This window comes from Eleutherodactylus coqui, chromosome 1 (assembly GCF_035609145.1).
Source record: "Eleutherodactylus coqui strain aEleCoq1 chromosome 1, aEleCoq1.hap1, whole genome shotgun sequence".
NCBI lineage: Eukaryota > Metazoa > Chordata > Amphibia > Anura > Eleutherodactylidae > Eleutherodactylus > Eleutherodactylus coqui.
In genome coordinates, this window is record NC_089837.1 from 97,113,728 (window position 1) to 97,141,517 (window position 27,790).

At 42.8% G+C, this 27,790-nt stretch overlaps 1 protein-coding gene across 12 annotated transcripts in view; it reads left to right on the forward strand.

The window, feature by feature from the left end:
• The window catches only part of TRIP12 (thyroid hormone receptor interactor 12), a 105,109-nt gene that overhangs the window by 43,766 nt on the left and 33,553 nt on the right, over positions 1 to 27,790 (forward strand). For 7 of the 12 annotated variants that reach the window (XM_066598169.1, XM_066598172.1, XM_066598175.1 and 4 more), the window contains 7 exons: positions 636 to 1,432; positions 21,582 to 21,687; positions 23,249 to 23,382; positions 25,173 to 25,256; positions 25,859 to 25,954; positions 27,283 to 27,431; positions 27,570 to 27,605. In XM_066598169.1, the coding sequence (XP_066454266.1) occupies positions 636 to 1,432; positions 21,582 to 21,687; positions 23,249 to 23,382; positions 25,173 to 25,256; positions 25,859 to 25,954; positions 27,283 to 27,431; positions 27,570 to 27,605 (1,402 nt within the window). Of the gene's footprint in view, positions 1 to 635; positions 1,433 to 21,581; positions 21,688 to 23,248; positions 23,383 to 25,130; positions 25,257 to 25,858; positions 25,955 to 27,282; positions 27,432 to 27,569; positions 27,606 to 27,790 lie in introns of all 12 variants that reach the window. The other 5 variants (XM_066598167.1, XM_066598166.1, XM_066598168.1 and 2 more) reach the window with 1 other exon arrangement.

A 27,790-nucleotide genomic window follows, 5' to 3' on the forward strand; every position in this document is an offset into this window, starting at 1 on the left:
AAGACCCGCTGCAGATCATAAGAAAGATCACTATGAAGATGATGATAAAGAAAACTGCAGATGAGAAATATTTTGTGTCGCACAGAATTTGTTCCCTTGCTCACAAAACTATTTTGAGTATTTGGCCTGGTGTCCACGGGCAGCGCTATATACCACTGTGGATTTCCATCGCGATCATTATGTTAGGTTCATTGTGGTATATCGCAAATTTTATACTCGAGCAGAAAATCGCAGCGAATTTCCGCTCGTGTACATTGGGCTGAACTTTCCAGCGTTATGATATGGAAAGTGTTCATTGCATTACCTGTGTGCGGATTATCACTGCAGGTGACGCAGTGAAATCTTGCCCATGGACAGGAGGCCTTGAGTTGTATACGCTTGTTCAGATTTACACATCTATTATCAATTCATTGGGACACATGGGGCAGATTGATTTAATTTATTTAATCACATATAGCAGTTTCAAGGGAATATAAAATTTTTTTTCATGTTTAAAATTTAAATTTAATTCACTTTTGTTTATCTGCGGATTTTCCTTATTGCGGATAAAAAGCTGCAATTTTTCATTTAAAAAAAAGACATGGGTCCTGACGCTATATAAACATGTGTTAATTTGTTTTCTCTCTTCCCCTCAGGGGCTGTACCTCATCTTCTGTTTTAATACCACAACCTGAAGATCCAGATCGAAGTAACGCCTCAGAAATTCAAAGGCCTAAGAAAGAAACATCCCGTGGGGTAAAACGTAGTGCCAGCCCTGAATATAGCCGGACCAATTCCCCTAGCTCTGCTAAGAAACCCAAAGCACTTCAGCACGTCGAACCCTCTACTGGGACGCGGCGACCAAATAATAAACCTAAGAAGAGACAGATTGACCAGGAGCATTCAGCTCCACCCACATCATTGCCGTCAACAAGCAAAGCATACGGCAGGAAGGGTGGAGCCCCCGGTAGCTCGCCGCTGCAAAAAAGAAAAAGGACAGATAATTCCTCTTGTGTGAAGAGCAGCAGTGCAGCCGTAGTAGCGACTGGTGCAGAAGACAGGCCTCCAAAACCCACCAAGCTGGCTTCAAAATCGGCCACCTCAGCCAAAGCTGGGTGTAGCACCATTACTGATTCCTCATCTTCTGCCTCTACGTCCTCCTCTTCTTCCTCTGCTGTCGCCTCTGTCTCTTCTGCTGCACCCCCAGGAGCTCGGGTGAAACAAGGGAAGGATCAGAGCAAGGCAAGACGATCACGTTCTGCCTCAAGTCCAAGTCCTCGAAGGAGCAGCCGAGAAAAAGAACAGGCCAAAGCCAGCAGCTCTTCAAAGTTTGATTGGGCAGCTCGATTCAGCCCAAAAGTTAGCCTTCCTAAAACAAAACTTTCCCTTCCGGGATCTTCCAAGGCTGAGACATCAAAACCTGGACCCTCAGGATTACAGGCAAAACTAGCAAGTAAGTTCTGCAATGTGATCTTATGTGTGGTCAAACTGTGCCAAGTCTTTAAAGATACTCTTCACTGTCCAACACCACAGCTTGTGATGAGTGACCTGCCTTGGCTGATGCTGACTAGTCTTCCTTTCTCTGTAAAAGGGTTAAAAAAATTCAGCTGATCTGTGGGCCACATACTGTTTCCCTGAAAATTAGCCCTAGCGTGTTTTTTCAAGATTTTCATCAAGGCTTAAAATATAAGCCCTAGTTTCAGTTCATTAAAAAAAAAGTCAATAGGAATGCATTAGGTGCGTGAAATGGGCTGTAAAAATGCACTTGCTGTATTTTTACATCGCTGTTAACGCATGTCAGCCGTGTCACTTACCCAACAATTGGTTAGTGACCGCAGCTCAGCCAATTCATAAATCCCGCCTCATGAAGCGATAGCTGTGATTGGCTAAGCAGTTCTCTAAGAACCAATCAATGCAGTGCTCGACGAAGCAATCAGAGTTATTGCTTCATTGAGGCAAGATTTATTAATCCTGTAACCAGGAAGTGATTCTGTGTGGCTGGCCGAGAACTGCGGGAGCCACGCCGGGGCTCTGGAGAGCAGCAGAAAGGACCTGGCCGAGCCTGCTGTGTAAGTTACTCGGTTGACCTGCATCAAAATAAGACCTACCTTGAAAGTAAGCCCTAACACATATTTTGGGACAAAAAATAATGTAAGATCCTGTTTTATTTTAGGGGGAAATACAAAATAAAAAAAAAAAATGAACCAGCACTCGGTTTGGCAGAATATGTACAGATTTCTTTACAGTAAACTATTGAAGAGTCTGCAAAACTATACATTAGTAATATACATTTTTTCCCCTGCTCTGCTGTCATACTGTTCCGGTTCAGTTTTCATCTGATTAGCTGAGACCCATCTGGCAGCCTTTAAAGGGGTTCTGTCATTAAAAAAAAAAATACTTGCCTATTCCTCTACCTAATGCACCTTCTATCTGTTGATTTTCTCCTGCAGCCCCCCTGGGTCACCTCACCGCAAGCCGGCTGATGCTTCGTACTCCGGTGACGAAGCGTCCATTGGCTGCAGTCTTCTTCCTACAGGGCAATGTTTAGTGCCTAGCAGGAAGCGCTGGATGCTATGCTGGGCTAATGCCGAGACTGCAAATACGCGCAGTCTTGTTGCGGGAGTTCTTATAGCAACTCCGCGAGACAGTGTGCATGCACAGTCTCTGTAATAGCCCCGAATAGCATCCGGCACTTCTGGCTAGACACTGACCTGCTGGAAGAAGAAAGCCGCAGCATAACAAGGAGGATCCAGTCGGCTGGAGGTGAGGTGACCCATGGGACTGGAGGAGCCAGGAGAAGATCAGCGAGTAAGAGGTGCGGTAGGTAGACTGCCTGGGGATTGTATTTTTTTGTAGTTATTTAATTTTTTTTTTACAAAAACCCCTTTAATGTTATAGTTACACTGATTTATCAACCGCACTCTTTCCAATGGAGTTGCAGGCTGCTTATCACTAGCAACCTGCCCATATCTGAATATACATCTATTCTTGATTGAATCTCCTTGCGAGATCGGTATTTGGTTTGATTTTTCTATTTGGTTATTTTTTGGGCATTCACACTGCTACAAAAATGACATGAGAACATTTATTCTGTAGGACAGTATGATTATGACGATATCAAATTTTGTGAAACTTGAAGGAAAAAAAAAAAGATATGCTTTCCCAAACGTATTTTATTTTCTGTCGCCATCTTGTGACAGTTGAGCTTTATTTTTCCAGTTACACAGGTGTGTTAGGGTTCTATTTTTATTTTTTTTTATGGCTGTCCTATCATTTCTATTGGTACCATTTTGGAATACAAATGAGTTTTTGATCTCTTCATTCAGTGCAGTTTTGCGATTGTCCTTATTTTTCCAGGCAATGTTTACCATACGGGGTTTTATTCATGCATTACTTTGATTGGACTTTTACCAACACAGAGATGACAAATATGTTTTTTCTGTGTTTTTTGTTTTGTGGTTTTGCTTTTTAAAAATTAGAAAAATCTTTTTGCCCCCAATCATTTGAGTGCACCTGCATTATAATGTAAAACCATAGTATTACATTATTCCGCAATCGGACAGGCATTCTATCAAACCATGCAACCGGCAAGTCCCCAGGCTGCATATGGCAACCAAACGGCACGCAGCAATCTTATAAGGGAGGTGCCATTCAGAACCCCATGAAACCAAGCGGAGGATTTAAATACTGCTGTCCGAACGGACAGCAACATTTACAGGGTTAACAGCGTTGGCCCTGATCGTAGTTATTGTCAGCTGTGAGAAACAACCAGCACCTCCATTCTATATATTGGGTTTTGCCCTGACCACCCCCATACAAACTATGAATGCACTGGTCGTTAATGTACATCCGGTGGTGTTAAGGGGTTTTCCGGTACATTTTATTAAAAAAAAAAAAAGTTTTACAGCCTTTATAGAAAGAAAAATTGTATAGTCTCCTATCCCAGCGCTGCAGCCCTGGTGCCTGCCTCACAGAACCCAAGAGAACTGGCGGACAATCAGGTGCCATTCATTGTCCATATGACTGCTCAACCACTCGCATGCTACAGCGGCCAGAAAAGAATCGCCATGAAAGCCTGTGAGTGGCTGAGCGGTCTCATGGACAATGATTTTATCAATATCTTTCTGTAGACCTATTTCAGATATGGTCCCACAGTGGTTTCTGCTGGTTACACCTTCGACTATGGAGATGAGCAGTCTACTTTCTTTCTTTGCTGGCTGACCGCACTGTTTACTCATTTTGAAGCTGTTAGGACTCAGGACCCCCTAAATCCTTCTCTTCTAAAGTTCTGGATAAGGCTGGGCTCACAGAGGCGTATCTCTCAGCATGCAGGCTGCGTGCTGCCCATTGCCATGGGCTATATTGTCATTCTAAAACATGCTGCGATTTTTCTTCTGTGCGTATTTCACCCAAGTCATGTGAGCTGCAAAATGACCACCTACAGCAGATTGATATAGCGTGTTTTGTGTGTAAGACCCGCACGCGGAATACTCTGTACCAACACTGTCGTGTGAGCCCTGCCTCATACCAGTCTGCCAGTACAATGCTCAGAGCGTTTCTGCTCCCCAACTGCATTATTGTACATTCGGAAGTGGTGTTCAAAAAAGGAAGCCGTAGTTCATTTAATTTAGTGGGGCTTTGTGCACAAATCCACAACTGCTAGTTACACGCGAAGGGGTGCAGTTCACATCGGACAACACACAGAGAGTGCCCTTCAGGGGCATTGTATGTCCGACTTCTCATCAATGAAACAGCAAAAAAGCTACAGACAAATGTTTATAAGTCGATGAGGAATTATGAAGTACACTACAAAGAATGGTGCATTTTTTTTTTCATTGAATTTGTGTAACTTCTAGTTAGTTGTTTGTTTTTTTCATTTTTTTTGTGCCGATTACTGCCATGTGCTTTAGGTATAAACCACAAACCAAAAAAAAGTGCTTAAGGATACAGACTAGTTTGGTACTTTAACCACTTAAGGATGCAGTCCTTTTTTCCCCCCTACCCCTTTTTTAAAGAATCGAAACTCTTATTTATCCATTGACATCTGAGTTGTTTTGTGGGACAAGTTGTATTTTTCAATGGTTTTAATTAATATACCATATAATGTACTGAAAAGCTTTTAAAAAATTCTAAATGGTGTGAAATGGGGGGAAAAAGTAAAAAATTCCACCGTTTTTTTTGTGTGGGAGGTCTTGTTTCTACGGTGAACACACTTCAACTAAGATTATATGATAACCTTATTCTATAGATCAGTATGCTACCAAATTTTATATAGTGTTGTTTTTTTTTTTTCTTTGGCTAGATAGTTTTTTTTTTTCTGTCAACACATATTAACCCCTTAGCGATGAAGCCTGTTTGTGCTTCAATAGCTAACTGATTTTTCCTTTTTTTTTTCATTGTCGCATTCCAAGAGCCGTAACTTTTGGAATTTCACATCAACACAGACATATGAGGGCTTGTTTTTGTGGGACCAATTTAAATTTTTTGATGGCATGATTTTTGGGCATATACTATATATAATGTTTATTAAACTCTTAGGACGATTGGGGGGAAAAATTCTGCCATTTTGTGTTTTGGACTTCATTTTTATGCCTTCAAAGGTTTGATACCGTGATAGCCAGTAGAGTACAATGTGATTGTTCCCAGCAAGAGAAACCAAGTAATCTTGTAGATATGATACCTTTTAATGGCTAACAAAAATACATGATGTTATAGCGAGCTTGCGAACCTACGCAGGGTTCTGCTTCAGGCTAAAAGGACTCCTTCACCAGGTTTTTCCCCTTGGGACGGCCTGGTTTAGAGTTTTGGGAACTATGAGCTAACAGGTGTTTACCATAGAGAGACCTGCTGTTATCGTACAAGCTGGCATGTATTCTGGAGCCATGAAACCACTGCTATGATGGCAGCTGAAGGGCACAGAATAGTTCTCAACATGTGCAGCGCCAGGAAGTGCGGAGGGTGAAAGAATGTAAGATCGTTAATAGTACACGTTAGGAGAAAATGTAAATAGTCCTAGGATGAGTGTACGCACTATATGCAGCCTAAACACTATGTTGAGGATCTGACCTCTTTATGACTCAGTCTGTCTTCTCTTTGTGTGGCATTTACATTGCATATTCTAACTTGTACGACGGGATCATCACTGGTGCTTGTCTGCTCCAGACTACGGATCGCAGTCTTCTCTCAGACAAACTCATGCTTATTCCTGGGAAAGCATTCTAGCAACGTCGCTCTACATGGATCAAATGGTAAAATTCTTCTCTTGCGTTACCTAAGTAGCATGGCTGCTTCTGTCTTTGTGGCACATCTATAGCCTTTCCACCCCTATAGATGTTTCACTCTCCATAAGTTAGATGGAGTTGATGGGTAGCTAGCCTTTCATTAATACTCATGGGACATGGAGGCACGCTGGAAGTACATCTGTAGTTATGATTGGCCACTGTTTTTCATTTGTTGATAGACTTCTCTCTAAAATCTGTGTAGTTTTCCTAACTACTTAGGACTTATGCCTTTCCAGATATTTTACACACATTTCCATTCTAGTGTTGATGGGACTGAGATGGGAAGGAATGCTCTTTTATAATGCCCTCAGGGTGACAACGTGTTTTAGCTTTGAGGTATTGAAGTGACGCGGTGCTTATTAGAGTGTTGTGGATCGATTGATTGAGCTTCAGCGATGGCGTTTTGTCACCCGATGCGCCAAAAGGCATGGGAGGACCTAAGTATGTTCTAGCTGTGTAAATGTATGTAGGACACTCCAACCGTTTGCCCTTTATGCAATTAAAGGTTTTGCGTTTCTGCTATTGTAAGGGCACATTCACACGGGCATATTACATCCTTTTTTTTTTTTTTTATGAAAAAGGTTTGGTACGGTGTTATCCGGTAGAACAAAATGTGATTGTTCCCAGCAAGAGAATATTGTGAGTTATAACACTGATTCAGAGGTAACCCCATTGGCCTCAAGGTGTGCCTGGCAGGTGGTCAGTCTATCCTCATGTGGAATGTTGGAATATGAGGATTCTACATCCATGGTGGCCAGGATGGCGCCATCAGGGAGGGGACATACGGTTGATAGTTTAGTAGGCCCCTTTTGTTAGAGAAACAGGACAAAAACTGAAAGCGAGGATGAGGTCTTATCGCCACACAATTAAAGGGGGAGAGACTGAATTACCTATGGCAAAGCACTTCTCTAGTCACAGACACAACATAGAACACACAAAAGTTATTATACTTAAAGGCAATTTTAAATCACAAAGCCATAAAAGAATTTTGGGAGTATAAATGTATAACAATTTTTGATACTTTCAATTGATGGCTAAATTCTTCAAGAGGACTCGTGCATGACTGGAAAGTATGAGAGGGCTACAGCACAGATAACACCCTGGCCTGGTGACCCCCTAACACTAATTCAGGGACCATAAAACCTTCACATCTCTATTAGTGGACAAATTAACTGTTTTTATTTCTATACCCATCCTGTTGTAGTAAAATTTTAGGTGCAAAGTTATAGGACTTTTGATGCAGCGATTCAGAAAAAAAAATTCCCAAAAAAGGGTTTTTAATTGCAGAAAAGTGGGAAAACCTAAAAAAAATAAGAATTTTGGTATTGTTGTAATTGTACCAACCCGCAGAAAAAATGCTGCATAATTAACGCTTTAAAAAAAAATAAAAATCTATGACAGACTTGATTCTTTTTCTGTCCCTGCGATCATAGACTATATTGTAAAACTTTTATTTTTTTCTATGTACCCAAAAGTGGCACCAATAAAAACTGCAGTTCGCCACGCAAAAAACAAGCCCTTATTGTGGAAAAGTAAAAAAAGCTATGGCTTTTGAAAAATGGAGATGAAAATCTGCCAAAAATCGGTGCGTCCTTAAGCCCAAAATAGGTCATGTCCTTAAGGGGTTAAAAGGTATCATTTACATGATGACTTGGTTTCTTTTGCTGGGAGCAATCACACTTTTTTTTTTCTATTTATTTTTTACACGCGTAAAAGAAATGCATTTTTATGCATGTTGACAGGAGATGGGTGGAGGAAAAAGTTACATCCATTGGGCCTCCAATTTTGATGCTCGTTTGCTTTTTATTTTTTTGTTAGTTTGAATAGCATGCATCATGCACATGTAAGAAACATATGCACTAAATACGCACATATACATGTTGTGAAAACTGTATTTATTTATTTTCATGCACAAGAATTGCATATGTCCGTGTGAATGTGCATTTATTGTACACCCTGCTCTAGAAGTTAAAAAAAAAATGTAGCAAAGGAAAGAGAAAGTGAGAGGGGAGAAGAGTCAGAAGTTTGGATGGGTGTGGGAAGAGAGATGTTTGGATTCACACCAGTGCTATACCATGCCTTTATTTCACTACGTCCTTATTGCTGAAATCGAAAGTGCTCACTATGCTGGTCCCAAACCGTACCGGACAGACTCCATTCACCATGATGGGTTCTGCCCTTTAGTACACCCTCTGGAATTTTGCCAGTTAAAATAGTGCAGCATACTATACTACTTGGTCTGTGTTTTGTGCCAGATGTAAATTTAGCCTTCGTATACAAGATTTGACATGTGAAGACCTGTTTGACTATTGCCATGCAGGGTCTAGTAAGGCCACGTTCAAATATTGCATCTTTCTAGCTCCCTTTCAGTGTGGATTCTTCAATGAAAATGCTCAATGTATTCGAGTACAGTGCAAGCGATTGGGATTTTAGCAACTGCATTTATATACGCAGCTCAAAAAATGTGCATGTCACAAGGCATGCTTCACATCTTCAAATTCAATTAGAGTGGAAATTTACCCTAGATTTTTCTTCTAAAGACACCCCCCCCCTCCACCACACACACACACACACACACACACACACACACACACACACACACACACACACACACACACACACACACCCCTTACGCACTGAATGAATTTTGCCAAACTATCTGTTTGTTTAATCTGGCACATGACACAATTCTGACTGAAGTGAGGCTGTGTGCGCATGGAGCTGACTGAAGTGAGGCTGTGTGCGCATGGAGCTGACTGAAGTGAGGCTGTGTGCGCATGGAGCTGACTGAAGTGAGGCTGTGTGCGCATGGAGCTGATTTGAGGCAGATTTTCTTCACCAGAAAAAAAGCTGGGCAAATAAGCTCAAAAATCTGCATCATTTGGTGCAGATCAATTGACCTTTTAAATTACAAAATGAAATCTGAAGTGGATCAGCACCAAAATCAGCAGCTTTTGGTTAGGATTGACTGTAGATTTTTTTTTGTTCCGCTATAGAAAATCTGCCACAGGTCTGCTACATGTGAACGCACCCTAAATCTTTTTTGAGATGCTGGAGGGATGATTTAGCACGCTTGTTAATATTTTGGCACCTGTTGAGTTATTTATTATGTTTCTCATATATTTTTTGAGGAAGATCATCTGTTCTAGACACAAACGCTTTTGGGTCTGACATTCATGGATAGTCTGATGGTTGATGAGTGTGCTATGAAATTATGACTATATAAGCTTTATTACACCTCTGTGTGGGACCACCTTGGTATTACAGCCTTATATCGTGCAGATGGTTAAATCGCCCTTTCTGGGATTTTTTTCATTTTGTCATCAGCTGTAATTGATATCTTTTAATAAACAGTGAAATAATGCAGAACCTTGTATTACTGTGAGGTTAGACTCTGTAGGTTATTCTAGTTTGTAGTAGTCTTGGCTTGAACTATGTGTTTTATGATTTCTGTTCCAAAATTGTAGGCTTTAATTGGCACAGTCTTGATGACGTTACACAGAAGTGGAAACCGGTAGTTAATATGAATTGTTAATCTCCACATGATTGATCTTTTTCCTCCTGACATTTGCAGCCAGGACTGAATGAAGTAGCTGGCAGGTTCAGGTGACTATGATCTCGATCACTGTAATTGTTTTTCACATAAATCGGTGGCATACTTGAGGCTCTGTTGACATGTGTCATTAGTTTTCTATCAGGCTTTACTTTCTTTTTGATGGTCAGAGTAGTGTAACATGCTGCAGTGTTTTGTCCACCGGAGATATTTAAACAAACCCTGCTACCTGATGGAAACCTATCTGACCCATTGTAAGGTTGAGGTAAGGAATGGGGGGGGAGGAGATCCCCTGCGGCTCCTTTTTTAAAAAAAAATTAAAATGGATAAATGAAAAATGTTTACATGCCCTCATAAGCTTTTTTTGGAGCTGTAGAGAAGATGGTTTGCTCTTACACACATTTTGGTCAAGCTATATCCTTAGCACATTTTGGGACAAAGTGTAAGCGGTAACTCAGAAACTTACAAGTCTGTCGACCAGCCTTTGTCTGGCTTTGTTCCTCCTTCAGCATTGCCAAAAACTAGTCCCCTACTAGACGCTTTATTAGTGTCACATGACCTCTTAGCTGGGTCACATGACTGATGTCCTTCACTATGGAAAGCCCAAACTATGGACTATACCATTCTACTGTGCAAGAAGGTGGCACCCAGAGGAGCTAGCATGACCTTATAAGTCTCCTTACTTACCTTCTTGGTGTCCCCACACCCCTTTTGGGTGCTCTCCTTGGGGAGAGTATATACAATGCCACAACCCACTCACCCACTAGGTATCTCCACACACTTTTTGGGTGGTCTCCTTAAGGAGACACAACACCCCTCCTGACCCAGTAGGGGGCACGGCACTGATTAAAAAAAAAGGTGTATGAGCAGAGTTTTGAAAACGTATATATTAGAGAACGGTATGATTTCCTATTCCATAAGTTAAAACAGTAGAAAGTAGGTAACCCCTTGTAATCTGACATTTTTGTAATAGTAAGGCTGGTTTCACATCTGCATTGGAAATTCCGTTTCCCCGCTCCATTCGGGAAGCAGGCCAAACGGATCCGTCCTATGACTGAACTGAACAGCGCAGAACAGACCCTTTTGACTATAATGAGGTCCGGTTGGCTATCGCTCAGCTGCATGGCATCTTACCGGAAGAAAAAGCGCTGCATGCAGTTCTTCCGGTTTTTGTGCCGCATCAGCGATTGGAGGTTCCAGCGCAGATGTGAACCCCGCCTAACATAGTAAATTATTAGTGTTTGTCATGTCTGTCTTTCTCTGTGAAGTTGCAGCTCATTGTCTGAGTGCACAGCATTGGGATAGGTTATGTTTTTTTGCATATTTTTTACCACACAATGGTTTTTGGCAAGAATGGCGGCATTTTGTATCTGGAAAGAATTGTCATAAAGGGCTTATTCAGTTCTTAAGACCTGAAGGCCTATCCTCAGGATAGAACCTCAGTAATTGATAAGTGAGAGTTTGCTGCTCTGGATCCCCGCCAGTCGGCTGATTGAAGGGGCCATGGCGCCTATGCAAGTGCTGCAGCCTCTTCAGTGTTTACATCTGAGCAGAAACCTCTCGGGCCGTAATATTTCTAGCAAATATTCTGTGTACTACAAGCTTGTCCCACTTACTTCAAACTGTGAAGTGGCTGTGGCACTCGCTCGAGCACCACAGCCTGTCAATCGGTTGATCGACGTGGGTCCTGAGTGACAGACCCTACCACTTGTCAGATATTGATTTCCTATCCTGAGGATAGGCCTTCAATTTCTAAAGGCTTTGAACCCCTTTAAATTGAAATCTAATCTGTGTATTTGCTTCTATAAATGTGTTTTTATTAGGTTTATCCAGTCAAACCAGTATTTTGGCAGGGGAGTGGACCACATATTCTTAAGTGATTAATTCTGCATTAAGACAGGTTGCTATGTGACAAGGTTATCATTATTGGTTAAGCAAATGCTTTATTATTTCCTAGTCTGGTTTATGACATGCATTTTAAAGTTGGTATTCATAGCTGCGTAGCAAATCGAATATGTGCGAGTTGGCTTTCGATTGGTCAGCACTACATAAATACAGTTTTGCTTGGCTCGATGGTTACGCCCACCTGTGCCTGTTCATATGTATGTATAAATGCATGTTTCTTCAGATCTAATCAATAAGCCTGAAGAAGAGCCTTGAGTTAGTACGAAAGCTCGCTATAACCTCATGTATATTTGTTAGCCCTTAAGGCCTCATTCCCACGGACGTGACTGGCTCCACCAGCGGAATATCGCAGCAAAGTCCGTCAATGCGCCACTCAAGGACTCCATACTCACCTCTCGGATCTGCCGCGTGAATCCTGTCTGGCGGCGCGCATGCGCAGTACAGCACATGACACGCCAGCAGTGGCCATTGACTCACCGGAGGTGGGCGGAGACACGTAATCACACGATACTTCCGCTGTCCTCACAGCGGAGGTATAGCGTTACAGACGGATTCCATTGACTACAGTGGAAGCCAGACGCACGTTTTTCTGCGACAAATAGAGAATGCCGTGGTTTCTTTCACGCTGTGGAATTCTGTGGTGCACAACATGGCAGAAATACGTCCGTGGGCATTAGCCCTTGAAGGTATCCTATCTACAAGATTACTTGGTTTCTCTAACTGAGAACAATCACCTTTTTCCCACCGCCTAGTAATGCTTGGAGTACTTGCGCTTTCATGCTGGGGCGCTCGCGCTGGCAGTCGTTTTTGGCTCCTTCCAGCAGCTGAAGACTGCCCAATGTAGCGGCATTTTTTATGTACCTAAACCCTTTTTGTATGTGCAGCTCCCTGGAATTAATGGCACTTTAAAATATCATTAAACATACAGTATTCTTATAGAAGTTGGTGGTGGTAATAATAATAAATTAAAAGCAGAATTAAAGGGAGGACTTTTCGTTTTTTTTTTCCAGGATTGTATTAATGTGAAATCTAAGTTTAAAGAAATTTGAGACGAGTGATGGCCGACCTTTAGTGTTCATTAACGGTGTAATAATGTTCTATACTTAAAATGTGATTTCCTGAAAGAGAGTTGTGCTGTATTTTCGAGACGTTCTGATGACAGCATGTCTCCTGATTTTGTCAGGTTCACTGTTGTCATGGAGACTTCTTGGGAATCAAAAAATACCATTTACATCATTCAATTCCAAGAAATTTTATGTTGAAATAAATTGTAAGTTGGTCCTTTTTTATTGTATATTTAGAAAATGAAAAAAAATTTTTTTTTATAGCATTTAGAAACTTACTGCTTTTCAACTTTTGACATTGCACGCTGCACCCTGCGTCTACCCTACAATAATACACCGATTACAATACTTCCTGGCCACGTGAGTAGCTGGCGACCCCGCCGCTGTGGTGTGGCCTACTGAACTCCTTTCTGCTGCGGGTGGAGTGTGAGGGGTGGAGCCTTCCCTCCTCTCCCTTCGATCCTTCAAGCAATGTGAGTCTATTGGCTAACACCCAGGTCCCCAATTCTCATCTCTGGCTGAGCTCCTAATTTAGGCACATTTTTTTCAGGTCTAGGTCAGCAGGTGGGATTTCTAGTGCGTGGCCTGCCTGGAGGCGGGGATTCCGGCAGGCTTGCTTGCTGGCAGGCACCATCGTGCTTCTCTTTGTGGGATGTTGCAACCTGTGGATCTTGCCAATCCCATCTCTCTGCCCACAATGAAACTTCATTAACGTCTTTACCTTAATGTAGTCACCAGGAGCCATATGTCTCCCACTTAAATTTGGCTGTTCCCCTAGAGACAGCCACTTTGGGCTACAGCAGCGTATGGGATTCCCTCTCCTGTGCTGGACTGGGTAAGCTCTGTCCTTCAGGCTCTCCCTACTTCCTACCCCTCCATGGGGACCTTGGGGAAACCGTCAGACCAGTTTGATTGCCCTTTTTTATATATGATGTCTGAAGTTGTGGTAGTCATGTGTTCTGCAACTACTCGGCAGTGAGAAGTCTCCTTAGTCCCTCGGAAGGGGAACATGAGTAAGAACCTCCCTGTCTTTTGTCAGGGTATAACACTCATAACATCTCCTTTTTGTTTATATTAGTCACACAATGTCCATGACTGAGGGCAGCATTCTCTCTGACTACATCGACTAGTGTAGGACTACCTCATCCACACAGTCCATAAGAGGAATGGATGTAATACCGCTGGCCTCTGTACCGGACATGGTCACTTGGTAATATCAAGCACCAGGCAGTCATTACTCCCCTCAGGATGTAGTACCATATTTCTACTGAACAGTATTTCACATGGTTACGCAACGTTTACAGGCTTTAGCCATTTATATTTTATCCCATAGGGAATTCTGCCAGACTCTAACATAATTATTCACTCCTGATGGGCATCAGGCGATTTAATGACCTTCTCCATGGACAAAGTTATCTATGTTGTTAAATGCTGCTTACTGGGTCATCCGGCTGTATTGTGGGCAGCAGCTTTCCTCTTTCCACCTCAATGGAAGGGTTACTGTATATGGCCACCGTACAGTTACACGTTTATGCAGTCGGTGCGAGTGGCAATTCCATAGTTCCTTTTACTATGATCAGTTTTTGCTGAGTATTGAATAGCTCATATATCCCCACTGTGCGAGATGATATTTTGTCTGTCATTCCATGACCGACTTACTTTAGAGTCCCAACTACTAGTCGCCCAACAGCTGAATTCGGTATACAGTATTGCTTAACGCTGCACAAATAAGTGCGTGCCATGTTTCTCCTGAGTCGGAGTAGTTATATGCTGGGAGTTCTCCTCTGCTCTTAGCTGGTTGTATAATTGACGTTGATGCACAGTTATTGTCAACCTTATTCTACAACTTTTTCCCTTCTCTAAAGGGTCATTAGCTAAAATCTTGTTGTACTTCACTGCCCACTTTTCTTCCAAAACAGGTATTGTAGCCCTTAATCATCGTGTTCTGCTGGATTCTCTTCAGCTAGCAGGTGATGCTTGTTCCCTCACACTTCTGTGTGCTCAGGTCACCCTCTCTACTGTCGACCCGGAGCACAGTTGTTACCCCAGTTGGCCCCATGGTTTTTACTGGGTATGCTTGTAAGTGTTGGCAGTTAAGCCGTGTCAAGGGGTTGTGGACCTTCACACTCTGCAAAATTTCACTTGATTACCAGCGCCGCTCCACTATCTACTCCCCCAGTAACCAGATCGAGCCATCTGGCATGGGTTCAGTGGCCAACCCCTTCTACATTTTGTAGTAATGCACAATGAAGAATTTTGAAGGGAAATAGATTCTCAAACTGTACATGAGCCTCGAAAGAGAAGAGGTCTTCCCTATAGATCTAACAATGAAGTAATTACTATGGGGGACTTTAATTATCCGGATATAAAATGGGAAAACGAAACCAGCAAATCTCACAAGAGTGATAAGTTCTTGAGAACAAGTAAAGATGGCTCCTGCACAAGTTAGGTAGTTAACTAGAGGGAGGGCCATTCTGGACTTAGTACTAACTAACAAACTGGACCGAATAATGGAGGTGCAGGTTGAGGGACACTTGGGGGACAGTGACTGCAATATAATTAATTTCCAGCTGTCATTCAATAAGAAACCTTACTAGGGAACAAAAAAAAAAACCTAAACTTTAGTAAAGCAGAATTTGATCAGCTCAGAACTTCTATCGGTATTATTAATTGGGACAACATCCTCAAAAATATCAGTACAGAGGACAAATGGGAAAAGTTTAAAAACATCCTAATTACCTCATGTGAGCAGTTCATACCTTTTTAAAAATAAAAGAACTGCAAGTAGAAGGAAACCAATGTGGCTCGACAAGACTGTAAGGGGGGGGGGGGCAATAAACGCAAAAAAGAAAGCGTTTAAACTACTGAAACAAGAAGGCAGCGAAGAAGCGCTAAAATCATACAGGGAAAAGAACTGTATGTAAAGAAAAGATTAAAATTGCTAAGGAGGAGGCAGAAAGACTGATCACCAAGGAGAGCAAAAATAACCCTAAACTATTCAACAATATTAACAGCAAACGGATTTGCACTGGCCCTTTAAAGGGGTTGTCCCGCGGCAGCAAGTGGGGTTATACACTTCTGTATGGCCATATTAATGCACTTTGTAATATACATCGTGCATTAAATATGAGCCATACAGAAGTTATACACTTACCTCCTCCGGTGCTGGCGTCCCCGTCTCCATGGCGCCGACTAAAGCTGCCTTCTCCTTCCATTAGACGCGCTTGCGCTGTCCGGTCTTCTGCTCTGTTGAATGGGGCCGCTCCTGCGTGCTCGCGCCGCACATGTCTTTTGCGCATGCGCAGACCCGCTCTCCGGCGCGAGCACGCAGGAGCAGCCCCATTCAACAGAGCAGAAGACCGGACAGCGCAAGCGCGTCTAATGGAAGGAGAAGGCAGCTTTAGTCGGCGCCATGGAGACGGGGACGCCAGCATCGGAGGAGGTAAGTGTATAACTTCTGTATGGCTCATATTTAATGCACGATGTATATTACAAAGTGCATTAATATGGCCATACAGAAGTGTATAACCCCACTTGCTGCCGCGGGACAACCCCTTTAATGAATACAGGAAAAGTCATAGATGATGGGGAAGGGCAAATCTATTAAATGATTTCTTTTCAAGTGTATTCACTAACAAAAAGGAAATGTCACACGAGATGCAGGGGAATAAAACGAACTCCCCACAAAATATTGCATGCCTAACACAGGAGGAAGTGCAGAGTCGGTTACAGAGGATTAAAATCGATAAATCGCCAGGTCCAGATGGAATACACTTGAGGGTTCTAAGGGAACTAAGTGATGTGATAGCTAGGCTGCTATTTCTTTTATTTATAGACACTGTCAAGATCAGGGTTGTACCATTAGATTGGCGCATTGCCAACGTGGTTCCAATTTACAAAAAGGGATCCAAAAGTGGGCCTGGTAACTACAGGCCGGTAAGTCTTACTTCAATAACTAGGAAAAATTATTTGAGGAGGTTTCTGAGAGACGCCATCCTAGAATACCTCAAGGAGAACAACTAAATAACTCCTCATCAGCATGGGTTCATGAGGGGTCGATCATGTCAGACCAATTTGATCAGCTTCTACGATGAAGCTAGTTCTAGGCTGGACCTGGGAGAGATTATTGATCTTGTATATCTAGACTTCTCTAAAGCATTTGATATATAAAGTGAGACGGCTCAGACTGTGCGAAAACGTGTGTATCTGGGTAAAGAACTGGCTCAGAGATAGAAAGCAGAGAGTGGTAATAAATGGTTCGTACTCTGATTGGGCAGATGATACAAAATTATATAAGACATTACAACGGAGTACAATGTGCGGCTACAAATGGACCTGGATAAACTGGGGGCTTGGGCAGAAAAATGCCAAATGAAGTTCAATGTGGATAAAAGTAAGGTTATGCACATGGGCAGGAGAAACGGATGTCACCAATATACACTAAATGGGGTACTACTAGAGAAAAGTGAGATGGAAAAAGACCTAGGGATACTAGAAGATTGTAGATTTAACTGGAGCAACCAATGCCAGTCAGCTGCTGCAAAAGCTAATAGAGTCTTGGGGTGCATTAAAAGAGGTATAGGGGCGAAGGACGAGAACCTTTATTCTTCCACTGTATAAGGCACTTGTCAGGCCCCACATGGAATACTGCATACAGTTCTGGTCACCGGTGCTCAGGAAAGGTGTAGCAGTGCTTGAGGGGGGTCATAGAAGGGCGACTAAACTAATAAACGGAATGAGAGGGCTGGAATACCCAGAGAGGATATCAAAATTAAAAGACGACGAAGGGGCGATCAAATAGCTATGTATAAATACATGAGGGGACAATACAAGGATCTCTCCCATGATCTGTTTATACCCAGGACTGCGTAAGTAACAAGAGGGCATCCATTTTGTCTAGAAGCAATCACAGAAAATGGCCGTTACTTACTGACTGAGGAGTGCATATAGATGCATCCTCCTCTCACCATGCAGGTAGCTGACTACCAAATGGAGGAGCCAATAACACCTGTGAGGGCACCAATGAGACACCCACTTACACTGCCTCCTGATAATGAGGGGGGTGGATGCTTGGTGTACACTCCCACACATAGTGGATACAGGGTGTCAGACCATTCTGATATATGTAGTTCACCATGCAGACCAGCAACCTATTAATGACGCCATGATAATTCAGCGGGTTGCCCTGCATATCCCTCAGTGAACCCCATTGGTACTGCCACCCTGGGCTCCCCCTGGAGTCTTAATGCCACACTGCATGTGAATGATAGATAATAAATGCAAGGCATTGGTTGGATGTTGGCCAAGATACATGAGCCCACTAGCCACTTCACGGTTCCTTGCGTTGTAGTGGGTCCCTACACTAATATAAATGCAACACAGAAGGGGAAATCAAGAATTAAAAACAATCACAGAAAATGGCCGTTACTTACTGACTGAGAAGTGCACTTCTCAGTCAGTAAGTAACGGCCATTTTCTGTGATTGTTTTTAATTCTTGATTTCCCCTTCTGTGATGCAATTATGTCTAGAAGAAAGCAGGTTTCATCACCAACATAGAAGGGGGTTCTTTACTGTAAGAGCAGTGAGACTGTGGAACTCTGCCTGAGGACGTGGTGATGGCAAAATCCATAGAGGAGTTTAAGAGGGGACTAGATGCCTTTCTTGAGGCGAAGGATATTACAGGATATAGACATTAGGGGATCAGCAGGTTTGTAGTTCCGGTTATTATATTTAGGTAGGAACTATTAACCCCTTGAGTGGCATGCCCGGAAATTTTCCGGGACGAGCTCCACTGCTCATAGCAACATAGCCCGGAAGATTTCCGGGCTATGTATCACTATGGGAGCTGCAGAGCACAATGCCACAAGCTGTGACAGTGTGCTCTGCCTGCACAGACCCACAGAGAACAAAGCAAGGGCTTTGAAAAACCAGCAGAAGATATTGCCGGCATATCGGCAATGTCCTGCTTTGTTTACAGGTTGCCATAGAGACCATCGGCTTGTCAGAAGCAAGCCGATGGTCTCTGTGACAGGGAGAGCTTGGTGCTTGGCTGTCAGAGGACAGCTAGGTACCAGCTCTTAAAGCAGAGATCAGAGAAAACCTCCGATCTCTGCTGTGTTAACCCTTTACATGCTGCAGTCTGTGACTGCAGCATGTAAAGGGCTGTCACTGCAGCATGTAAAGGGCTGTCACCATCGGACCCCCGGAATGTGATCAGGGGGTCCTGATGGGTCCCTGTGGAAGTCCCCTAAAGGGACAAAAAAAAAAAAGTTTAAAAAAGTATTTTAAAAAAATTATAACACTTGTCTCCCTTTACTTTGTAAAAAATCAAAAATACAATCACACATGTGGTATCCATGCGTCGTAATGACCCAGAGAAGGAAGTTAATACATTATTTAACCCCTTAATGACATGGCCCCTTTTTTTCTTTTTTCCCCATTTCTTTTTTTCCTCCCTCCTGTTTAAAAAATCACAACTTGTCCCGCAAAAAACAAGCCCTTATATGGCCATATCAATGGAAAAATGAAAAAGTTATGGCTCTTGAGACGCAACTGCAAAATTAGTTGAAATTCAATGATTAGACCATTTTAAAAAACCTGCCCTGGTGGGCACGACAGGGTGATAGGAAACCCGCCACTCAAGGGGTTAAAGGTTGATCCAGGGATTATTCTGCCATTACGGAGTCGGAATTTCCCCCAAATGGGTTAATTGGCTTCTGCCTCTTGGAGTTTTTGCCTTCCTCTGGATCACCTAGGGGTTAAAACAGGCTGAACTAGATGGACATTGTCTTTATTGAGCCTAACATACTATGTTACTAGGACTCTTCTCCCAGTCTCATGCTCTCCCCTAATGGGAGCATTATGATTTGAAGAATGGATTCTTGAACACTCCATCTTCATTTAACTTACTCCTTATCTACTTGCTTTTCAGGGAGAGGGGGGTTTATTTTCCTACCAAGGAGCTTCTGACCTTTTCCCTTCCTCTATTCCAGTACGGACTCCTCCCTCATGATCGTTTTGGGACCTCCGGACACTATCCTCCCTTAGGCATTGGATTTGTTTTGCTGAATCCTTGCTCTATCACTTGTGGATTAACAAGGGCCCAGCAAGTCCATCGAGGAAGGGCTGAATTCTCATTGCGGCGACAAGCTTACCCATTATCTGTAGTGTATCTGGTCCCAGCTGTCTTCACGTCTTACATTTCGTGATATTGGGCCGGCAGAGGAGATACACACTTTGCCCCCTGAGAAGACCTGTCAAGGCTTGTTTTCACCGTAGCTTAACCATAATTGCTTTGCCCTTTGCCGCTAGCAAGTAGAATCGTTCTTTTTTTTTTTTTTTTTTTTTTTTTTTTTCCCCTGAAGGTCAAGTTCTAGTGGTTCCATCTGGTCCCTATGCAAGGTGTGGCTTGGCCTGTATGGGGTACCTTACGCTAGCATATATTTTCTCTTGGGGATATTGTTCTGCTCCAGAATAAACCTCAAGGAATTGCTTGCACTAGGAATCCACCCCGTCTTGTGTCCACCCTATCATACTCCTATCTTTTGGTACTCATTGTAAAGCAAGGGTACTATCCTTTCTGATGCATATCCGCTAGGATGGTAGACGCTCCCCTGACAGCAGAGAATCTAGGAGATCTTTGACGTTCTGAAGGCCACTCCCAACCCTCACACCTTGTCCTAGATTCTACAGAATGCATTTCCTTGCATCCTCTGCTAAGTCTATCAATCACTCAGGCCCACAAGTGACAATATACTATTGATCACCTTTTTGGTTCTGTGTCTCACCCCTCGGGGACTGTTCTTGAACGTTCCAAGGTCTTGCTGTGTCCCCGCCAATGACACCGATGAGAAAACAGGATTTCTATTACTGTAAATCTATTTCTCGTCTCCTTCATTGGGAGACACAGCACCCATCTAATTGCTTGCTTGTTCTTCACTAGCTCTGGTGCTTTTCTTCACTTCTTCCACCTGGTCTGATTCTTCCTTAAATATAGCACATTTATTGAACTAATTTAGACATTTTTTCAAAATTGTCTATAAGCGCTCCTTGTAGTTTTTGCTATTGGAATCAAGTGAGGTCTAAGTCTTGTCGACTCTTCCACTGGAATCCTGTCCCTAAATTGATGTCCTGGTGTGAATATTTTAAGTTTGTTTTATAATGGATCTAATCTTTTGGGAAACCCCAGTTTTTACTCTTGCAATAACCAGGTATAATAAAAATAAAAGGTTCAAATGTGTAGAAATCTGTAATACAGTAGCCTGCTTTATTTATTGGTTAAAGGGAACCTGTTATGGTGCGGTTAGGGAACCTGGCAGGAAGCAGAATGAACGGTTTTCTCTCTTTTTTTTTTTTTTGTACTGCTCACACGATCCAACACTGTCGCCTTCTGAAAAGTGTCAGATTTTCCAGCTCCGCACATTCTTCGGAGTCCCATGCACGCGCTTCTCCTATACATTTTTATAGGTGAGCATGCACACGGTACTCTGAAAAGAGACTTATTACCCAGAGGCGCTTTACCTTCAGAGGGGGACAGAAATGGATCGCAGGAGCCGGTGTGTATTAAAAAATAAATAAATGACTCGCCTAGCTCCTTGTCATGTCCTCTAAAAGCATCGTAACTTAGTTTATGGTGCTGTGGGGATGTAACGGGTTCCCTGTAAAGGCAGTGCTGCCTCTACTCCAGCATACATCTTTGATTACTGTATGCAACAATTTTTTTTCATTTTTTTTTTTTTTTTTGCATTTTATATACTCTAAATTATATATATTTTTTTTTATGTTTGTTTTCTTTGTAGACTTAAGAAAATCCACTAAGAAGCGCAGTGAGTCGCCGCCTGCTGAGCTCCCCAGTCTGCGGCGGAGCACAAGACAAAAGACCACGGGCTCCTGTGCTAGCACCAGGTATGTACAATGTGAGATTAGTACTTCGGGGTTTAGTGACTAAAAGTGTGGTGTTTAAGGGGTATTCTGGGCATTTTTTTTAATTGATGACCTATTTTCTGAATAGGTCATCAATAGTTGGACGTGGATTCACCACTCTAGATCTCCATCTGCTTACTGATCGTCTGGCCCGCTGTCAGTGCAGCATGTCCAGACCTCTTTATCAGCGGACCCTGGCAGGAGTTTGAGTGCCCGCATCACTCACATTGAAATCTGTGGTAGCCTGCGCTTCTGTTAAACTTCCTGCTCCTCATTACGGATAGGACAGGACATCCGGTCGTGTCCATGACAGGAGGAGAAATTACAACAGAAGCACGAAACTCCTATTGATTTCAATGGAAGTGAGGCCTGCACTCCCAATTCCTCCCCTGTCTGCTAACAGCTACCTCTGACCCCGCTAAACTGACAACGGCCTGGACGGTCAACTGATTGTTAGGGATCCTGAACGACAGATCCCATCCATCCACTACTGATGACCTATTCTTCTAAGAAGAATTTTTTAAGTTTTAGAGGCCATATAAATGTAATGATGAACGTAAATGGGAGATAACCTTGTCCACAGTGTTTTAGGAACAGGCTGAAAATCCTACGGACTGACGTCTTGTAGAAATCCTGCAAAGAGCACCGTTTAAACTTTCTGCTGATTTCTTCTATTGATAGAATGGAAAAGGACTGACAGATGGGACTTTGCAGTTGGGTTGCAAACAGGAGGGAGAGGCTCTTGCTACAGTCAGTTGTCTTATGTCCCATTTACGTGCCACGAGTTGTTGGGCAAACTATGTCCGGCAGCTCTGCCCAGTGATACTTGCCTACGTGCAGTTACACAGAAGTATCACTGACATCACTTACTGTGCTCCCGGAATGGAGGTGAAGTGGACCAGGGAGCGTTCTCCTCTCACTCGCCTCCATTCACAGTAAGCAGACCGTCGTTCAGAAGTGATGACTGCTGCTTACACTGAATGAAGTGAATGACTCTCGTTCAGTCACTGCATGCAATTACACGAGATTGTTTAAATTCGCATGGGAGCGCGGGAATCTGAATGATTCTGAACGATGATCGTCCTGTGGAAGTGGGCCGTTAGAGCCAGATACAAATTGTGAGGAGAACAAGAACTGTCTGCTAACACTCCTGAGACTTAGAGAAGCTCTTTGTACATTAGTTTCAATTGCAATACAACACAGGAAGGAGTCAAAGGATTTAAATAAAGAAAACTTGTAAGTATAAGTTTTTGCACAGCAGAATGGAAGTGTGGGATATATCACTACATAACTAGAAGGATTTGCCAGGTTTCCAAGACTGGTCTAAATTAACATCCTATCTTCAATTCCCCAGTACACCCTCTGTAATGTTTTTTTCTGCTGACAAGACTTCAGTATTGACTCCTTTTGACTTTCTAAGTGGTTTTTTTTATTTTTTTATTTTTAGATGACGTTTTACATGGTTGTCTTGCTTCAGTTTACGTTGTCTATTGTCAGTAAGGATTCTTTATTTACACACATTTTATTACTCCCTCTGTTTCAGTCGGCGAGGCTCTGGCCTGGGCAAGCGAGCAGCAGCTGAAGCTCGCCGACAGGAGAAGATGGCTGATCCTGATAATCAGGAGGGGGCCAATTCTTCGGCTGCACGTACAGATGATACCGCCCAGGGAGCAGCAGGTAATGTCTTGTTCATATTGCATTTACATTATTCTTTATACTCATAACTTCTGAAGTGCAGAACCATAATGATTTAGTTCTCGAATTCTTCTTTTAATCCTGTTAGGCACAGCAGCATGTCAGGAATCGCAAAATCATTATATTACTATCCCATTTAAGAAGGAAAGAAAAAAACAATTTTATATGCTGCATATAGCTCAACAGCAAATGATTAAAACCTCAGCTAAAATATGTAAATTATTAAATAGGCGCTAGAAAAATTTGACACGTTTGATTGCTGGTCGGCCCTTGTGGGGAGAAGAAAAAGCAGACTACATTTGAAACTGTTTTTGTGTCTGGCGATAGTATCTGTGGGAGTTCCAGACACTGAAACTCCGACCTTCATCTGAGCACAGGTGCTATGATGCTCTTTGAGCGCTGAGCCTCTCTTGCTCACATTGACCTTGCTTGGTTCCACTCAGAAGAAGGACTGATCTTAATCAGTGGTCTGACTGTATTTCTTCTGAATAAGGCCCCCTGTCCACGGGCGTGATTTTGCCTGCGGTAAATCGCCGGCGAATCACGCCGTCTAAAGCCTTCCATAGCGTTGCTATAGAAAGCGCCAGCCCCGTGTCCACGAGCAGAGAATCATTGTGATTCTCCACTCGCGGCCAGCAATTCGCAGCATGCTGCGAATTGCCGCGATTCTTCGCGGTCAGCCTATCTGTCAGATAGGCTGACAGCGGAGATCCGTCTGCCAGCTCCTGCTTCCAGACGGTGGCTCCTGCAGGGGAGATCTGCCGCCGGATACCGCAACGCCCGTGGACAGGGGGCCTAATGCTAATAGCAGAGGAAGGGGCACCGCCCTAGGAAGAGTGTAAGACCCCTCTTATAACCCATATGCTCCCATCTGGGGACAAGAGAATTCGTGTGCAATACCAATGGGAGAAGGAGGTGGGGTTATGGGTGGAGCCTAACAGTACACTGTTCTGAACAATGTGGCATTAGGCTTTTCCCCCTGGTCTACACAATCCTGATCACTGGATAGTGAAGCCTTTTTATGACACTTCTGGACAGCCCCTTTAAGCAGGCTCCACCTCTAACTGCTTCAAACAGACAAGGCAGTCTGCTAATACAAAATCCTTCACAAACCCCATTAGGACATATGTGCATCTCAGAGGGGTCCCCTACTTGGGACTCCCCTTTATTTAGATGGAATGTAGAGCTGCTCTGTACAAGTGTCTCTCGTTCTGACAGGCTGCGGCTTTCCTGGGAAAATCAGCCGCTCACTAGGAGTGTTGGGACCCTTATTTTAAAAAAGATGATCTGATGAGACAACCCTTTTTAAAAGAATTTATCACAAAGATTTTTAATCTTCTTTCCATAGTTATATGTAATTGGTCCCACCCTAGCACATAAAAACATTTCTTCATTTGTGTACATGATGTATGTAAATACATGGCCTTGTTATTACCTGCACAATATCTGCATGAGCCAGTGAACTTTCGGTTGAGTTGTCTTGGGTTGACCTGAAGTGTATTAAATTTACTTGACACAACAGTGGTACAAGTGCCAGGTGTGATGTTACCTAACAAGCGCACTCGTATTACTGCAGGGCTGCAGTACTTTACAAGTAAAAGGGCATTCTAATATACTGAATCTTTATCTTGCTCATCCTTTCCAGCATTTTTCCCATACATATAATCATGAAGGACGTGCTAATTGAGCTTTTAATTATATTGTAATAGCATGACTTACAACTTTAACAGGAACAACTGGCGAAAGATCTTCATCTCTTCTCTCCCCTCCAGCCTCTAGCTCTGTAGCTGGTGCTGTGGGGATGACGACATCTGGAGAAAGTGAGAGTGACGACTCTGAAATGGGGAGACTACAAGGTAACAGACATACCCTGCACTCGCTCTTCGTAATTCACTTTAAGGCATTAAGAACCCCTATGAAATAACTTAGTGTTTTGTCACAATTATATTTGCTGACTGCAATGGTCTCAACGGTATTAAATTCTAGTTGTCCTAGAGATTTTCCTGACAGCTTTGCATTGTATTTGTGTGTGTCCTCGAGGTTTAGTTTCAGAAGTATGCCAATTATAAAAGTTAACCGTCCCATTACTGCATACACACGGACAAGTGTTTGCCCATTGTTGAGCTCTATTGCTTGTGTACATTATGCCATTACAAAAAAAAGTTAAATAGTAGCAAATATATTTCAAAAGTATTTACTAGTATGTGGGGAAGCAGTGTCAAAGTTTGATTGATCTGATGCATAAGCTGTGACTAGTGGATGATCGCTGCCTCATATAAGGAGGACAAAAACCGCTACTTACAATAAGAGTGATAGTGTTACCGTTTTGTCTTGGGGTCTGGCACAACTAAATTTCGGCGTTAATGAGTAACGGGTTTAAAGAAAAGTGTATTAAAAATGAAGATTAGGTTCTTGAAGTATGGCAATCTAATGTGTTCATCTTGTATAAAATATACAGCTCTCCTTGAAGCTCGTGGCCTTCCTCCTCATCTATTTGGACCGCTTGGGCCTCGAATGTCCCAACTATTTCATCGGACAATTGGAAGTGGAGCAAGTAAGTAAAGACTAATGATCACACATTTTATTGCGCAGATGTGTGTTAGCAACAGGTTTAAAGCAAAATTACTACTATAATGCATTTTCTATTAATGGGGTTTTCCACAAAATTGTTGTGGATGACCTATGCTCAGGATAGGTCATCATTAACTAATTGGCTGGGGTCTGCTGCTGGTGACCCCAACCTATCTGCTGTGCAGGTGCCCACTGTCAGCTCCACAACCCACAGGGTACAAAGTGGTAGCTGATGCCCTGACCCCTGTGTAGTGGGCAGCATTGGTAATTGCAGGTGCATCACTCATTAAAATGGATGATGGCTGCTCTTGCAAGTTAACGCCAGCCACTACACAGGGGTGGGAACATCGGGTTCCACACCGTACCCTGTGTATTTTGCTGGTAACAACGGGCGCCTGAACAGCTGATCAGTTGGTGTTCCATTAGCAGCAATAAAGTGGCAGCATCAGTGGTGTAATAAGCAAAAAAGAGGTTTATTGCTCCATAAAAATGGCGACGTTTCGACTAGGTGAGTCTTTATCAGTTGGTGTTCCAAGCAGATCCCAGCTGATCAGCTATTGTTGACCTATCCTGAGGCTAGGTTATCAAAAGTAATTGCATGGAAAACCCCATTAACGACAGTCATTCTAGTAGTGGAAGAGCACAACGTCTGTTAATAACCCAGAACAGAGCCACTAAGTAACAGTGATTACTGTTCTGGCGGACCCTTTTCGGTCCTGTTACCACATTTCCCTTGCAGCTGCCACCGCAAGGGAAATGCTTGGATGGCAGCAGCTTTCTCCAGTCAAATCAATTGATTGCCTGGGCTGCTGAGTGAGACTGGGGTGATCAATTCTTTGTCCCAGGCCCTGCATTCAGGGAGGGGTTGTGCATGTTGGCACAACCCCTTAAAGGTAATACGACAGACATAATGATTACAGCCATATGTCTTTTTTGTGTATCTGAAGTAGTATATCAGAAACTTACACTTTCAGTACCTAGTGCACACATGGATGATTACAAGAAGTAGTCCTTGATATGCATGCACTACAGACTAGTCCCACCATCTATACACTGATTGACAGCTGTCTTCATAAGTAACACTGGCAGTGTTCTACAGCAATAAAACTGAGGTTTAACAAAAGGACACATTCACAGATGACAACCATGCTGCTGAAATCTGCTTGTCTGCCACTACTGCATGTTGCTCTCACATAGCGTAGCATAAAAGCGGTGACAGATTCCCTTTTAACATATCTGATATTTCTTGTTAGAGTAAATGTGAAGAGGACTCCCATTACATGAAGGGTTTTACAACTCTGTTCTTTTCAGGCTCCAAGGCTCAGCAGTTACTGCAGGGTCTTCAGGCAACAGATGAGAGTCAGCAACTTCAAGCTGTCATTGAGATGTGCCAACTGCTGGTGATGGGAAATGAAGAAACACTTGGAGGATTCCCTGTGAAGAATGTAGTGCCTGCACTGGTAGGATGGATCATATCTTTCAACATGAACATTGTGTCTATCATTTGGTTTTACTGCTAGGATAATCGTTAAACCCACTACTGTACCACACTTTATTTTTTCCCCCCTAACTTTACTTTTCTTTTGATGTCTTTTTAGATAACTTTGCTGCAGATGGAACACAACTTTGACATTGTAAGTGCTATCGTTTCCAAACTTGATACAACTTACAGCTAGACGCTGTGTCCTATTGTCTTGTTGATTTTAGGTTCATTTCTCGTGAGTGGTACATTTTGGGATTGTGTTTTTGTGTTTTGTTTTTTTTTTCATTTGATATTTTCTGATGTAGTAAATGTCCATTATTTTCATGCGGTGATTTA